This window comes from Staurois parvus, unplaced genomic scaffold, assembly GCF_062004578.1.
Source record: "Staurois parvus isolate SC_StPar_1 unplaced genomic scaffold, SC_StPar_1.0 ptg000080l, whole genome shotgun sequence".
NCBI classification, from domain to species: Eukaryota; Metazoa; Chordata; class Amphibia; order Anura; family Ranidae; genus Staurois; species Staurois parvus.
In genome coordinates this window covers 8,124,335-8,139,164 of record NW_028317876.1, presented here as the reverse complement: position 1 = coordinate 8,139,164, position 14,830 = coordinate 8,124,335, and the positions used below count along the sequence as shown (strand labels likewise).

General features: G+C 41.2%; 1 protein-coding gene across 1 annotated transcript in view; it reads left to right on the top strand.

Moving 5' to 3' along the window:
* TRAPPC11 (trafficking protein particle complex subunit 11) overlaps positions 1-4,231 on the top strand; it is a 56,159-nt gene extending 51,928 nt beyond the window's left edge. The window contains exon 30 of the mRNA XM_089669635.1: positions 3,089-4,231. Within this exon, the coding sequence (XP_089525761.1) occupies positions 3,089-3,133 (45 nt within the window). The 3' untranslated portion in view covers positions 3,134-4,231. The remainder of the gene's footprint in view (positions 1-3,088) is intronic.
* Positions 4,232-14,830: the final 10,599 nt, after the last annotated feature.

Sequence of the window (14,830 nt, the reverse complement as noted above, 5' to 3'; positions counted from 1 at the left end):
GGCCGACCTTTAGTACTTTGAACCATTGATTAAAAACAAATGTGAAAATAAGACATTTGGACTTTTCTCTGACTTTCTTGATCTGCATAATCAGGTCAGTAACTGAGAAACAAATGACTCCACAAAGCAGCCAAGCATCTAGAATGTTCAGATTAGGTCAGCTATGACAATCCCCCATATTTCTCTTTTGATAGGTTTACTTTAAGCCCCACTTTATTTGCCACAGTGCTTTGCCTTTTCTGTTTTACTCCCATCTTTTACACCATGATACACCTGTATTTAGGATGTAACCCGATGACAGGCAGACTTGTAAGTAATTCTCAGTGGATTACTGTACTCTTAGTCCATTGACACATTCCTGCAGCTGGCAGAAGAGTCTCTACAGGAGTCTGGCATTGCACTTGCAATCCACTGATTGATTGAGTGCGCAATTCTTTGCATACTCTAGTGGAAAAAAAGAATAAACTCACATTTTATTTGATGCAAAAATATGTGCATTTATTTTAAGGTGGACTTAGCCTTTAAGTCACTTCCCTCTATCTCCTTTGTGTTACTATTACTAGCTATCAGGAGATTGGGTTTTGAAAACCTTGATGGTAAATAACCTATTTTATGTTTTTTATGAAGTATAACAGTTTTGCAGGTAAAAAAAATGTGCATCTATTATTTTTTGGTTGTGGAGCCTCTGAAGCATTGCATCAGCGATCAGCAGATCACTGGTGCCATGTAGGTCTTCCCCTGACCTGTCAGTATATCTTGAAATAAAAATGTAGTATTGCGCTCACAACCTTCCAATCTATATATATAGACAAATAAAAATGTGTATATGATATACATAAATAACTGAATAAGTGAATCTGTAGAAATCAACTCACATAAGCAAAATATAAAACAGTGAAAAAAAACTAAAAGAAAATAATATAATAATATTGTATAATATTAATGTCCCACAAAAAATATAAGTGACTTTGTGCTAAAAAATCTTCAATATCTTTTAAATGGGTGACTGCTTGTGCCTCCTCCCTCAAGTGAAGATGTGCGCTCACCTCATAGATAGCCTGCAATTAGGCTATTAAAGCTTGCGGTTCACCTCCTTGGAACCTACTTGTTTAGGAATTGATGTTGATAAGATAACCATGAAATGCGACATGTGCTGTAGAAAAGTATCCTCTCACTGGGTGCTACTCCACTGTCTTATTTCCATGCGATCCTCCATATATAAGAAAAATCCTGACATGGTGCTTTATCGTTTTAAAAGCTTTTAATGTGAAGCTGACAGGTGGCACTCACATAAATCGTATAGTGGTAGTACAACTGATTCAAATATCCACTGGCTGTCGGAGCTGTGCGCTCGTGGTCCGATATCCGGACTGACTCCCTCCGAGTGACGTGAACAGTCCCACCCCTACGCGTTACGCCACTAGTCACGTGGCTTCATCAGGGGGATTTGATTCCCCCTGATGAAGCCACGTGACTAGTGGCGTAACGCGTAGGGGTGGGACTGTTCACGTCACTCGGAGGGAGTCAGTCCGGATATCGGACCACGAGCGCACAGCTCCGACAGCCAGTGGATATTTGAATCAGTTGTACTACCACTATACGATTTATGTGAGTGCCACCTGTCAGCTTCACATTAAAAGCTTTTAAAACGATAAAGCACCATGTCAGGATTTTTCTTATATATGGAGGATCGCATGGAAATAAGAAGACAGTGGAGTAGCACCCAATGAGAGGATACTTTTCTACAGCACATGTCGCATTTCATGGTTATCTTATCAACATCAATTCCTAAACAAGTAGGTTCCAAGGAGGTGAACCGCAAGCTTTAATAGCCTAATTGCAGGCTATCTATGAGGTGAGCGCACATCTTCACTTGAGGGAGGAGGCACAAGCAGTCACCCATTTAAAAGATATTGAAGATTTTTTAGCACAAAGTCACTTATATTTTTTGTGGGACATTAATATTATACAATATTATTATATTATTTTCTTTTAGTTTTTTTTCACTGTTTTATATTTTGCTTATGTGAGTTGATTTCTACAGATTCACTTATTCAGTTATTTATGTATATCATATACACATTTTTATTTGTCTATATATATAGATTGGAAGGTTGTGAGCGCAATACTACATTTTTATTTCACGCTTTTTCACATTGGTAGTTATGTGCTAGAAGTTTGCGATCCAACAATAGGAATTTTATTACTTGGCTCGCAAGGTCTTTTCAAATAATTGAGACTCTGTCAGTATATCTGCTTGCTCGTACATCCTGTACGGACAAGCAGATACTTACTGACAGGAAGGCTCAATGAACTACCACGGCGTTGTGGAGCAACATATAGTTAATTGAAAACTACAAGCCAACAGCTGCAAAGGCTGCCGGGACTTGTAGTTTACCCATTCACAGAATACTGTGAATGAGTAATGCGGCCGGAGCCCCGCACAGCCACGTCCTTTCTTTTTTTTTTTTTTTTTTATAATTTGACAGCTAGCAAGGGGGGAGAATATCCCCCGCTAGCTGTCACAATGGGGATCGTGGCAGTGTGGGGGCCAGTCCGATCGTAACATGTTACACCCTGAATATGGGTGTAACATGTTACGAAAGGTGAACTTATCCTTTGAACCCTTCCCTAAGAAGATTTCATCTGCATTAGAAAATAAAGAGGAATGGTAACAATTTAAATGAACGAATATGAACCTGCATTTTCTTATTTTATTTTTTTGTGACTGATGTTCTAAAGACATCACTTTTACATGTACCCTGAATCATAGGGGTGTGAACTATAGGCTATAGCAAAGAATGACAGTTACACTATACATTCTGTGGGGTCCAAAACAATGGCAAAGTGGGTATTTGAGGTCCCAGAACAATGCTAGACACAACACCTAGTTGAAACTGATGCCATATGCATACCTGTAATTCTTTGTATTGCTTGTTTGCCTTCTGGTTATATTTTTCTTATTATCTGTGTTATTAACAAAAATTAGTATAAAAGGGTAGGGCATGGCTGTCCTGAATATATGTACAAAAATGAAAACATGGCCATAAGGAATAGACTTACGAGTAATTCCTGTTTGTTGTTGCAGCCACAAGGTCGTCGTGTGGATGAGGACTCCATAGAGGCCGCATAAGGAGACAAATCCAGTGTTTTCTTCTCTTTCATATCTGTTCATCTCGAGGTTTACTTCTGGCTTATAATGCTTTCTTAAAGTTGAAAACAACTTTTTTTATTCTTGGAACTTTGGATCTTTTACAAGATGTATTTGTTATTTTAACAGTATCAGAATTTGGGGAAAGCACTACTCCTAAAACAATTGTGGCAGTCGGTATATGATTACATAGGTTTCTGCAACTTACTGCTTGGCTACCAGAGCCTTGTATGTTATTTCCAGTCACCATTTCTATTTAGAAAGCTAGGATTGTGCTGTGTACTGCATGCACATCTCAGTACTATCTTGGCATTCAGATATACATGCAGCAACATAACTATAATTTTCATTTTGTGTCACCTGCCAAGCAGCCAGTCTTTGTAGGAACTTCGGCTTCTTGTATTTATTGGCTGTTTATGGCAGTTCAACATTGGCTAAAATGCATATCTCCTGATTCATTACAAGACTAAAGAACTCCCTGTGTACATGTTCCTATTTGTGAATGATGTGACTCAAAAGTAATATCTTATTAGAGATAGAAAAATGTCTGTGCTGTATACCAGTGTGGCTAAGCAGATGATAAGCTGTATGTAAAGGGCATGAAGTGATGTCATTGAGTCAGTCATACAGAAAAAGCTGCTCTATAGACTGAAATTGATGGTCAAGTGGTTGCAGGTGAAACAAACCTACAGAAGGGCTTCTGGAAAGCTGAGAAACAGGTGGATCTGACATGTGAAGTAAAGGCACCACATGCACGCCTGTTTGGTAATTATTTGTGTTTTCACCTGTCTGAGCATTCTAACAATGCTGATGAAGCAATGACTTGTATTATCTGCTCAAAATGGATGGGGCTCTTTACTTTGTTTAAAAATGTGTCACTCTAAATATGAATTAAATTATACAGAGTTTATTAAAAATAATTAATGCTTTACTTTTTTTAAATGCTATATATATCATGTAAACACATTGTACCACATAGCAACGATGGCAGCAATAAGTGCACGTGTCAGAATGTGAAGCAAAATAAATAAAAATACATTTGAATAAAAAATTTATTAAATAAAAAAAAACTTTACAGAATGGATCTCCGGTTTCTGAATGAAGTTGGGCAGTGCTCAATCGATGAGTTTTCAGTACCTAATAGCCTAACGTGAAGACGTGGTGACCCCACCCCACATACACCATTCTGCAAGCAGAATGGTGTATGTAGTTGACTTACACTGACTTCTAGTAAAAGTGATATAACATGTTAAGCTGGCCATAAAGGCATTTAATTACAACCAATTCATGCTGAATAGGCAGAAATTCGCTCAGTGGATGGCCCTGTCGGCAACACTAAGATCAAAAAAAGTACATTTTTCAATACTCTTATGGAAGGAGGTGGGAAAATAGTTGGCTGAACAGCACCTGTATTTATTCAGTTGCAGGCACTGTTCAAGTATTCTGACAGCCCATAACACTGTCTGCCAGAATGCCGTAGACTGCAGCGTAGATTCGTCTATTTGCCCTGTCTAGCACAGACTCAGTGAGAAATCTCTGTGTTTGTCTAGCTTCAGCCATAGTAGCAAGAAAGTGTGAAAAAAAAACAATACTTTGTCTTGGCTAATTTCTATCATTTGTAGTACAAGTTTATAAGAATTCTCAGATTATTAGGCATGGTTTTAATTTACCAGAAGTGGAGAGTGCAAAATCTCGTGCAGCTGTGCATGTTAGCCCATCAGCTTCTAACTTCAGCATGTTTAATTAGGGTTTGGCAAAAAAAACGGGAAGCTGACTGGTTTCTATGCAGAGCTGCACCAGATTTTGCCTTCTCCATTTTAGTAAATCAACCCCATAGTGTCCCATTAGTTAAAGCTGGGCTCCAGTTACAGTATAAAAAAATAAAAGTCAGCAACTATAAAAACAGTAGCTGCTGACTTTTAAAAAACAGACACTCACCTGTCCCTCGATCCTGCGGTGTCCTCATCGCAGCCGTTTCACTGGCCATCCTCTCTCCCCGGCGCCAGCATCTTCGGTGTGGGCACCTGGCTGTAACAGTTTGCTGCTTTACAGCCGGGTGCCCACTGCACATGCACGAATAGCTCTGCACTTTTTGAATGGTCCCATAGTCTTCTCACATTTCCCAGAAGACTATGGGGAGGGAGGGTAGGAGGACAACTTCCGCTTCTGATCGCCTAGGTGATCGCAACAGAAGTGGGAGCGGGTACCTATCAAAATCTGGTATCTGCTCTCCAAAAGAATTTGACTGGAGCTCCGCTTTAAGGTCCATTCTGCAGTTCTCAGTAGCAATTTGTTGCAAGTTCATCCACTAAAGAAGTTTGGTCAGGGACTGGAATATATCTTGTAGTCTGTACTCATTAGTTGGTGTTTTCTTCTTTTGCACGGCATCCCTAGCTGCAGGGGATAGGTGACCACCAAGGAAATGTGGGCGTTCTGCTGGGTGGCTGAGATTGCAAAAGACTTTTCGTGAGAATCAATGCTGCCTTTTCACCTAAAGCTCTGTTGACTTTGCACTGTATCCATGTTATATAAATTAATTCCAGAGATCCAGCATGTGTTTATGACATATTTTGAGAGAAAGTAGTGACTGAGCTTAGCCAATATGTCTGTTGAGTTTGTTTTATATAGATTTCACTAATACTGAAAAGTCAGTATCTCCACTGTTTAGAGACCACTGGCTGATACAGGAGAGTCAATGATGGAAAGTTACAGCATTCTGTTTGTTTTTCTCAGCCATTTCATCACAGTATCTGAATAGTAGAAGACAAATTAGCTGTCTGTTTTGTAACTAAAGTAAAAAGGGAATGATAATGTCTACCTGATTATAATACAAAAAGCTACAATCATAATTGTTTTTCTACAAATATAAAAGTCAGGGCAAAAAAATCTGATGGAATGTGGGCTGTCCAACGCATTCAATAGCATCTCTTTTACTCCTAATGGCAGCTACATGCCTCTAAACACTTCCATGCCCTACCTTAAAAACACTTCCATGACCTACCTTTAAAAACTACAAGGATCTCTCTAAGCTGCTTATGCTAAGTGAATAATATCACCAACAAAATACCAACAAAATACTTTGTAACTACCATTATTACACTAAATATACACAGTAGTTTAAAAGTGCCAAGTAAACACATTCTTAGCAGAAACTAATTGTAATAAAACCGTGCACAATGTTGATCAGAGCCTGGATTGTGGATAACATGGAGATTACAATTTACTGTATATTTTAATTTACTGTTCATTTTTGTGTAAAAGAAAAAATATATATTTATTGACTTTTTTTCTTATGTAATGTAAAGTTTGTGAAACATGGACCTCATTTCCATTCTTTTTACATTGATAAGGAATGTCTGCAAAACCTTTGTTCAGCAACAGGTGGCAGCATCGGTATGTGAATTCCTATGCAGTAGAGTGTGTATAACTAGCATAGTTACCATGTTTTATTTCATATGGTGTTATTTGTTATAATGTATTAAAAAAACTGCAGTGACAAATATGTTGGCTGACTATTCTTTTGAAAATATTTGTTGACTGACTGTCACACTGATCCAGTGGCTCCAATGCTCGCTGAACTTCTCACCTAGAACAAGTGTGCAGGTTAGGAGTTGTGGCTTTGCTCTGACATTACTTGGTACATGCTTGTTCCTGATCAATGACCTAAATTATTAAAGCCACAGGATCAGTGGTATAGCCAGGCAACTTAACATTTTCTTGTTCAATATGTTTCTTAAATTCAAGTGCAAAAGTATGAAATACAATGAGGAAGTGAGAGACCCAGAGTTCCCAGAGCCGGTGAAATTTAGTTTGTCATTTGGTTGTAGGTTGTCTTTCTTTTATCAACACCTACTGCATATGGGATTTAACTTCAGATACAGGCAGGGTGTCAATTGACCAGGTTTTGGCTATTGTCTGTTGTCAGGACATGGGTCACCAAAGTGAATTGGTGCTTAGTGATCTCACCAGGTTGTAGATGAAGAAGTGCTTCTTGTGGTATCATAGGAATTGAAGCAGTCTCACGGTGTCCTATACTTGGGTCCAGAAGGTACGTGCCGCTGGGCAGGATTACTATTTTTCAAAAGAAAAAGTCAGCAGTTACAGCCCCCTATCTTTCTACAGTGGCGCTCTTATGTACTGCTATCATTTTTTGGCCTGCTTTTCCTTACTCCTCTGCTATGTCATTGTCCATTTTGCCTCTGGTTTGCTGTGTGTACTGACTTGTTTGTATGTCTGTATAAATGGAATGCCTATACAGCAGTACAAGATAAGCCTTTGCAGAAAAGAATATCACAGCTGAAACGGAAAAAATTAGGTACAAGTGTACTTATTGTAGTCACCCCATCTTGAAAGGAATTTCAGTTTTAGGTATGTTATGAATTTATTAATTTCAATTTGTTTCCTATACATTATGTAAATGTGTATATAGACCGCACTGCCCAAAAAATGTGAATCAAGATCATTAAACAGTTTGCCACATTTAAAAGTGCAAACTATAAATAACACCAGAAAATACAACTAATGTCCAATGTATTAATAAGTCCCATGTCCCATTCAAATAATAGTTGCTTAACCACTTGTCCTCCAGAGGATTTACCCCCTCCCCTTCCTGACCAGGCCTTTTTTTTATGTTACGGCGCTGCTGTACTTTAGCGGATAGTTGCGCAGTTACGCAACGCTGCACCCAAATGAAATTTACGTTTTTTCTCACAAAGAGCTTTCTTTTGGTGGTGTTTGATTGCCTGTGCAGTTTTTATTTTTTGCACTATAAAAAAAAAAAAGATTTTTGAGGGAAAAAAAAACAATATTTTTGACTTTTGCTAATAAACATGTGCAGTAAAAAAATCAAATTTAGGCCAAAATGTATTCTGCAACATGTATTTGCTAAAAAAAAAACGTGTAAATGAATTGGTTTACATGAAAGTTATAGCTTTTACAAATTGCAGTGTATAAATTGGGCTTTTTTGTTGTGTTTTGTTTTTTTTTTTACTAGTAATGGCAGCGATCAGTGACTTATAGCGGGACTGCGGCGGACATTCTGACACTGGGGGGGAACTGACTTGGTGTCACTGCCATCCCCAGTGATACCAATACAGTGATCAGTGCTAATAAAAAGCACTGACACTGTACTAATGGCACTGGGCAGGAAGGGATTAACATCTGGGGCGATCAAACTGTGTGCCGTGTCTAACTGTGTGCTGCGTTTGTGCTTCACTGTAATTACACTGCTTTTCATGGCTGTGCATTTACTGCACTTTTACTGTTTAGTAATCTTGATTTATGACAGCGTGGTCTATATACACATTTATAGGGTTCAGAAATTAGACACATTTTCAAGACTGCAGCAGCCATAGTCACATTCATCTCTATTTATTTCTTTTTTTAATTTTTGGTTTTGCCTGTGGTGCAGAGTTTTCATTTGTAGATTATATAGATTCTTCTAAAATAGACTCAAAGTGTATATATTACCAAACCGTGATGTCACGCAAACAGAGCAAAGCCTGCACACAGTTCCTCATTTACTTAGTGATTAGTGTTACTGTAACAGTATTGTGATAAGCATGACCCACCCATGGTTGGCTTGAATGGAAGATGCATGGAACGTTTGTATACAAACACAGCCTACTGCCTGGCAGCATGGTGAAAGCAGGTAACACTGACAGATTTGCGCCCTCACCTTACTGCTGAAATAAAGGTTTCTGCCAGCCATTGTTTATATACCGTTTTGGCATTGACTTAGCTGTTGATCATCTGAGTTAGTGTTCTGATTTAGTTAGAATCTTGTGATTTACAAACCTTTGCTTCCACGCTTAAAGTGGAACTTCACCCCAAAGGAGAAGTTCCGCTTCATGTCCTCCTCCCCCCTCCTCTGCCACATTTGGCATGTTATAATTTTTTTGGACAGTGGGTACCTTGTTTTGATAGCTACCCAGCTCCTACTTCTGCTCAGATGGCATGGGCAATTCGAACAGAAGTTCAATCCCCCCTCTCTTTGCCTGCTGCATTCTGAGACACGTCACAGATATAAGGAGACCTTTCACCATGCGCAGTGCGAAGCCTCAAGTAGTCATAGCCTGCTTCCCACAGGTAACATGCTGGCACCAGGGTCCCGAAGACCAGTGAAGAACCAGCCCAGGTGAGGACAGCGCTGGATCCCTGAACAGGTAAGCATCTACTTTTTTTTTCTTTTTGGAGCAAGGATCCTCTTTAAATCCTGAATGAGTGAACTATACGTGGTATGGTAACATCCAGTTATATTATGTGCATTTAGGAATGCAGCCAGCTTTTTATTTTAACAAAAAAAGAGCAGGCAACAACTAGTTCTGGAGGAAGTCTAATTAATGTTTTTACAGCTTACTGTGAAGAAGCCTTTCTGTCTGAATATGGCCTTTAAGCCAGATTTCCAGCCATTTGCAGACTGAATGTTTGATGCTCATAGACCTTAACTTGGGTATACATTAGCCATCTGTGGGGAACCTTGTCAATTGTTTTTGAAAAGTCCACTCCTGTTTTTGATTACTTCCTTATAAAAAGAAAGTACATTGTCTGACAACCTCAGTCTTTTGGGAGTCATTTTCCAGCAAAACTTTTCAATATGGTCTTTTATCAAATACGTATATATCATCTCAAACACAGAAGTTATTCTTGCAGGTTGTAGTTACTCAGTAACCCACTGTGGGGTCCTTGCACCAATCCATTCAAGAAAAATACCTAAAAATTAGAAACCATGGCTTCCAAATAAGAGATGAACTCTTTGAGAAGATGTGCATTTGTAAACCATTGGGTCCAGGTGATTTATTAACTTTTATTTTGTCTAGCTGTTTTTGGACCAAAATAGTTTTGAGCCATTGTGGTTCATATGAAGCTGTGGCAAACCAGGGCTTTTTTTTTTCTTTCTGAGACTAGGTGCAGGTACTTTCCCCATCTGAGTCACCCCTTGTTTCCACCCCCCTACCCACCTTCAAGCACTGTTCCTTAGTTCCACCCACTTCCCAATACCGCCCCTTTTAGAGCATACAGAATCAAGTATTATTTTGTGATGTTAAGTAATTTGTATGGATTTTTGTTAATGATAACAAAGCAGGCTGTAAAATGGATCCCCTGCCTCCAGCAATGATAGATTCCCTCCAGCAACAATAGAACCCCCAAGCATTAGTAGATCTATCCCCCAGCAACATTAGATCTCCCTGCAGCCAGCATCTGTAGATGCCTCCCTCAAAAGTGCATCCCTCCCAGCAACAATAGATCCACCCCCCACATGCAGCACATGATCCTTCAGCACCCCTTGCCAAATACATTCAGTAATGTAGATGTCAGAACTGTTTTACCACTGAAAAAAGTCCTGTGCAATACTATCCCAATTATGGATTTGAGCTCCACCCTTTTCCTTTATATGCACACAGCCAAAGTGGGTATTTCATAGATTTGTCTTATGTTTGTCTTCTAGTCGCCAATGCTGGGTTATTGCATGGGGGCGCATATTCTCTTTGCAACCTGTTTGGTATGAATTTTTGTAGTCTTGTGTGTGTGTGTGTATATATAATATTCTTTGTAACTATCAAATGATAAAAAAGTAATTGTGTTGTATTTTCAAATGTTTTTTATTCTTAAAGTGATTCTAACCTCTGTCTCCTCGTCCTCTAACGCCTACCCCTCCAAATGTCATACTACTACCAGCCGTAACCTCCGCAACCTGAACCCTGCCCCCCTCCAATCTGCAGCTGATCAACTCCATGACAGCATCCTCCCCCTGTCCTGCCTGACCTAGCTATGACTGCCTATAACAACGCGCTGTCAACAGCCCTTGACTCACTAGCGCCTTTAACCACACGAAACATCAGACCCCGACCGCTCCAGCCATGGCAGACTGATCACACCAAAGCTCTCAAACGACACAGTTGTGCCCTGGAGCGACTATGGCGCAAAACCAAATCCCAACAAGCATTCACCCGCTATAAATCTGCCTTCCACACCTACACCTCACTTCAAAAACAAGATTGACACAATTTGCAAGGACATCGCCGCAGCTCACACTCCCTCCAAACCCGTCCCTTCTCACACAACTACCCGCTCATCACCCCTCTCCCTCGACACAATCCGCAGGGACTTCGTCGCTGCTCAAACTCCCTTCAACCCTGTCCCCTCTCACACAGCCACCCCCTCATCACCCCTCTCCCACGGCCCCACCACTGCTCTGACCTCCACCCCACCCAACATTCCTCACACTGAAGCCCCCTCAACACTCCACACCTTCGGCCTTACTACCAACGAGGAGGTCTCCAAGGTCTTCTCTGATGCCGCCTCACCACCTGCCCCCTTGACCCTATCCCCTCACAACTCCTACGAACCCCCTTCACCCCATCCTACGCTCCCTCACCCACATCTTTAATCTCTCTTCCGGCGCATTCCCCTCCCCTCTGAAGCATGCACACATCACCTCCATACTTAAAAAGCCCTCCCTGGACCCCAATGACCCGAACAACCTCAGACCCATCTCCCTGCTCCCATTTACATCCAAACTCCTCGAGCGCCTAGTCTACACCCGCCTAAGCTCTCACCTCAACGACGACAACCTCCTCGATCCCCCTACAGTCTGGCTTCCGTCCCCTACACTCCACCGAAACTGCCTTACTCAAACTATCCAATGACCTGCTAACCTCCAAAGCTAATGGCCACTATTCAGTGCTCCTACTCCTTGACCCCTCCGCGGCCTTCGACACAGTCGACCACCCCCTCCTCCTCAAAAAACTACACTCCCTCGGCCTCAGAGATTCTGCTCTCTCCTGGCTCTCATCCTACCTGTCGCAATGCTCTTTCAACGTTACCTATAATGCTACCACCTCCCCCTCACTCCTCCTCTCTGTTGGGGTCCCTCAAGGCTCCGTCCTCGGCCCCCTCCTCTTCTCCATCTACACCTCCTCCCTTGGCCAACTCATACACTCTCACGGCTTCAACTACCACCTCTATGTGGACGACACCCAAATCTTTCTCTCAACCCCCCACCTCACCCCCTCTGTCTTCAGGGAAGCCTACCCCACCCCCTGCTAACTTGCCGACCTCCTCCACTCTTCCTACCACTCCATCCCCCACAGCTATCTCCTCCTGTACCACTATCCCCTCCCTCCTAGATTGTAAGCTCGAAAGAGCAGGGCCCTCAAACCCCTTGTGTTTTGCATTGTATTGTTGCTGTACTGTCGCATGTTCTGTCCCCCTTTGTAATGTACAGTGCTGAGCGAACTGTTGGCGCTTTATAAATACTGTATAATAATAATAATTCTAAAGGTTTTTGGTTAAAAATAACAAACATGTCTACACTTACGTGCTGTGTGCAGTGCTTTTGCACAGCAGCTCAGATCTTCCTCTTCTCAGGTCCCCCGCCAGTGCTCCTGGCCCCTCCCTTCCTTTTTTGCTATGGGGGCACCTGCTGCTCCATGCGTCCATTCACACACGGAGCCACTGCTCAGCCCCAACCCCTCTCTCTTCTCCTTGGCTCACTGGCTGTGATTGATAGCAGTGGCTCCCACTTCTGTCTCAGCCAATGAGAAGAGGTAGTCCTGAGATAGCCGAGACTCCAGTGCACATCGCTGGATTGAGAGGGAGCTTAGGTGAGTATTAGGAGGGCTGGGGGGGGGGGGGGATGCTGCACGCAAGTTTTTTTTTTTTTACCTTCATGCATAAAAAATGCAACAAATGTGCCGCGGACAAATGCGGAATGGAAAAAAACTGAGACAAATGCAATGTGAAAATGTGACATTGAAAAATGTGACAAATGCAACGTGGAAAATGCAAAAATTGTGAGGTGGACACGTGTGGCATGGAAAAATGCAAAAATTGTGACGTGGAACAAATAAAACAGCGACAAATTTGACGTGGAAAAATGAGACATGCGTGACAAATGTGACATGCAAGAAAATGCAATGTGGAACAAATGTGACGTGGAAAAATGTGACATGCAACAAATGCGACATTGAAAAATGTGGCATGCAACAAATGCGGCATGGAAAAGTGACAAATGTGGCATGCCTCCCATCAGTTCTGCCCACCTGTGCCCAGAAGTGCCACCAGTCAGTGCACAGAAGTGCTGCCACATCAACGCACATCAGTGAAAGGAGAAAAATTACCTGTTTGTTTATATTATAAAATTTTGTAAAGAAATTTTTTCAAATTTTTTGATCTTTTTTTGTTTATAGCGCAAAAAATAACACCCAGTGGCAAGTAAATACCACCACAAGAAATCTCTATTTGTGAGAAAAAAAATTAAACAATTTCATATGGGTATAACGTTGCATGACCGCACAATTGTCATTCAAAGTGCGACCGCGCTGAAAGCTGAGAATTAGCCTGGTAAGGAAGGGGGTATAAGTGCAAGTGGTTAAACACATTCTAACAGAGCAGGACCTGCAAAAGAAGAGTTTATACTTTGGTGACCTTCTCTCTGAATTTTCACATTTGACACTTCCAGAAGAGTCTGATGTCTGTGTCCCCCACTTCCATACTGTGGCTTCTTCCCTGACCCCTACATCACATCTGTGTCCTATGGTAAGAGAGGACAGCAAAAGGCATTGCAGCATGCCATGTGGTACCAGGCATCCAGCACATGGAGAACCTTGTTAATTGTGAAGAAGCAATTGCTCTGTAGGAGAGCAAAGACTTGGTGAAATGGGTAGCAGGACAGGTGAATATAAACCCTCTTTTACATCTAGTGCTTTATTACTTTTTTTTCCACCAATGACAGTTACAATGTTTTGTGGATTTTTACTAACGTTCAGATTCCATTACTGTCAAACACATTCATGAAAGTGTCCTTAAGCTGGGGACATTTATTGTGCTAAAGCTGGCCTCAGATGATGCGATTTTCTTTCCTGAAAATTGTTCGGTTCCCCCATCAACACAGTCATTGCTGATGGGGGAATCCCTCCAACAGAGCTATTGTGTTCTGCCAGTGGGGGGAGGCAATAATCACATGAAAAAGCTGACAGGCTCCTTGTACCCAAATCATGTGTACCATCAACTTGCCCATAAATGGTTAGAATCTCATCTGGTCCCTGCTAAATCTATGGCAGGCTTAAAGCAGGCCATACATAGGTCTAATTCCGAATGATTTTTTTTTTGATCAAAAACACTGTTCTTTCTGTAGTCCGATGGTGCCACCAATGATTTTGAAAATTGGTTGTTTTTCACAAATTTTCCAGCATGCCCGATAAATGAAATAAGGAGGAACCAGGAAAGTTGCCCGGTGCCATTGCCCCACTAACAGCGAAAATCGGCCGATTATTCTTGGCCGGCCTAAGAATGATATTAGTAACAGCTCCTTGCACAATTTATTGAATACACCCATTAGTCTATGTATACAAGGGATCTAAATTAAGACACAATTCATGTACTTCTGGATTTGTGAAGAATAATAAACATTAGGGCAGTAGGTGTGGGCCATGAGAGAGAAGTATTGACAATAAACAGGGCCAGTATGGTGACAAGGTACACACCTTCTGCATTAAGAGAGCCTCAAGGGTCTAAAACCTACTAATAAGATAATAGTGAAAGCAGAAACACTAGGCAGAACTTGTTCAACAAATCACACTTCAAAGACCAGCTGCAGAGGAACATTGCAAATAGGTCTTCAAGACAGGATTTTTAAACTTTTTGAATAAGATGTAATTTTAACAAAACAAATGACTG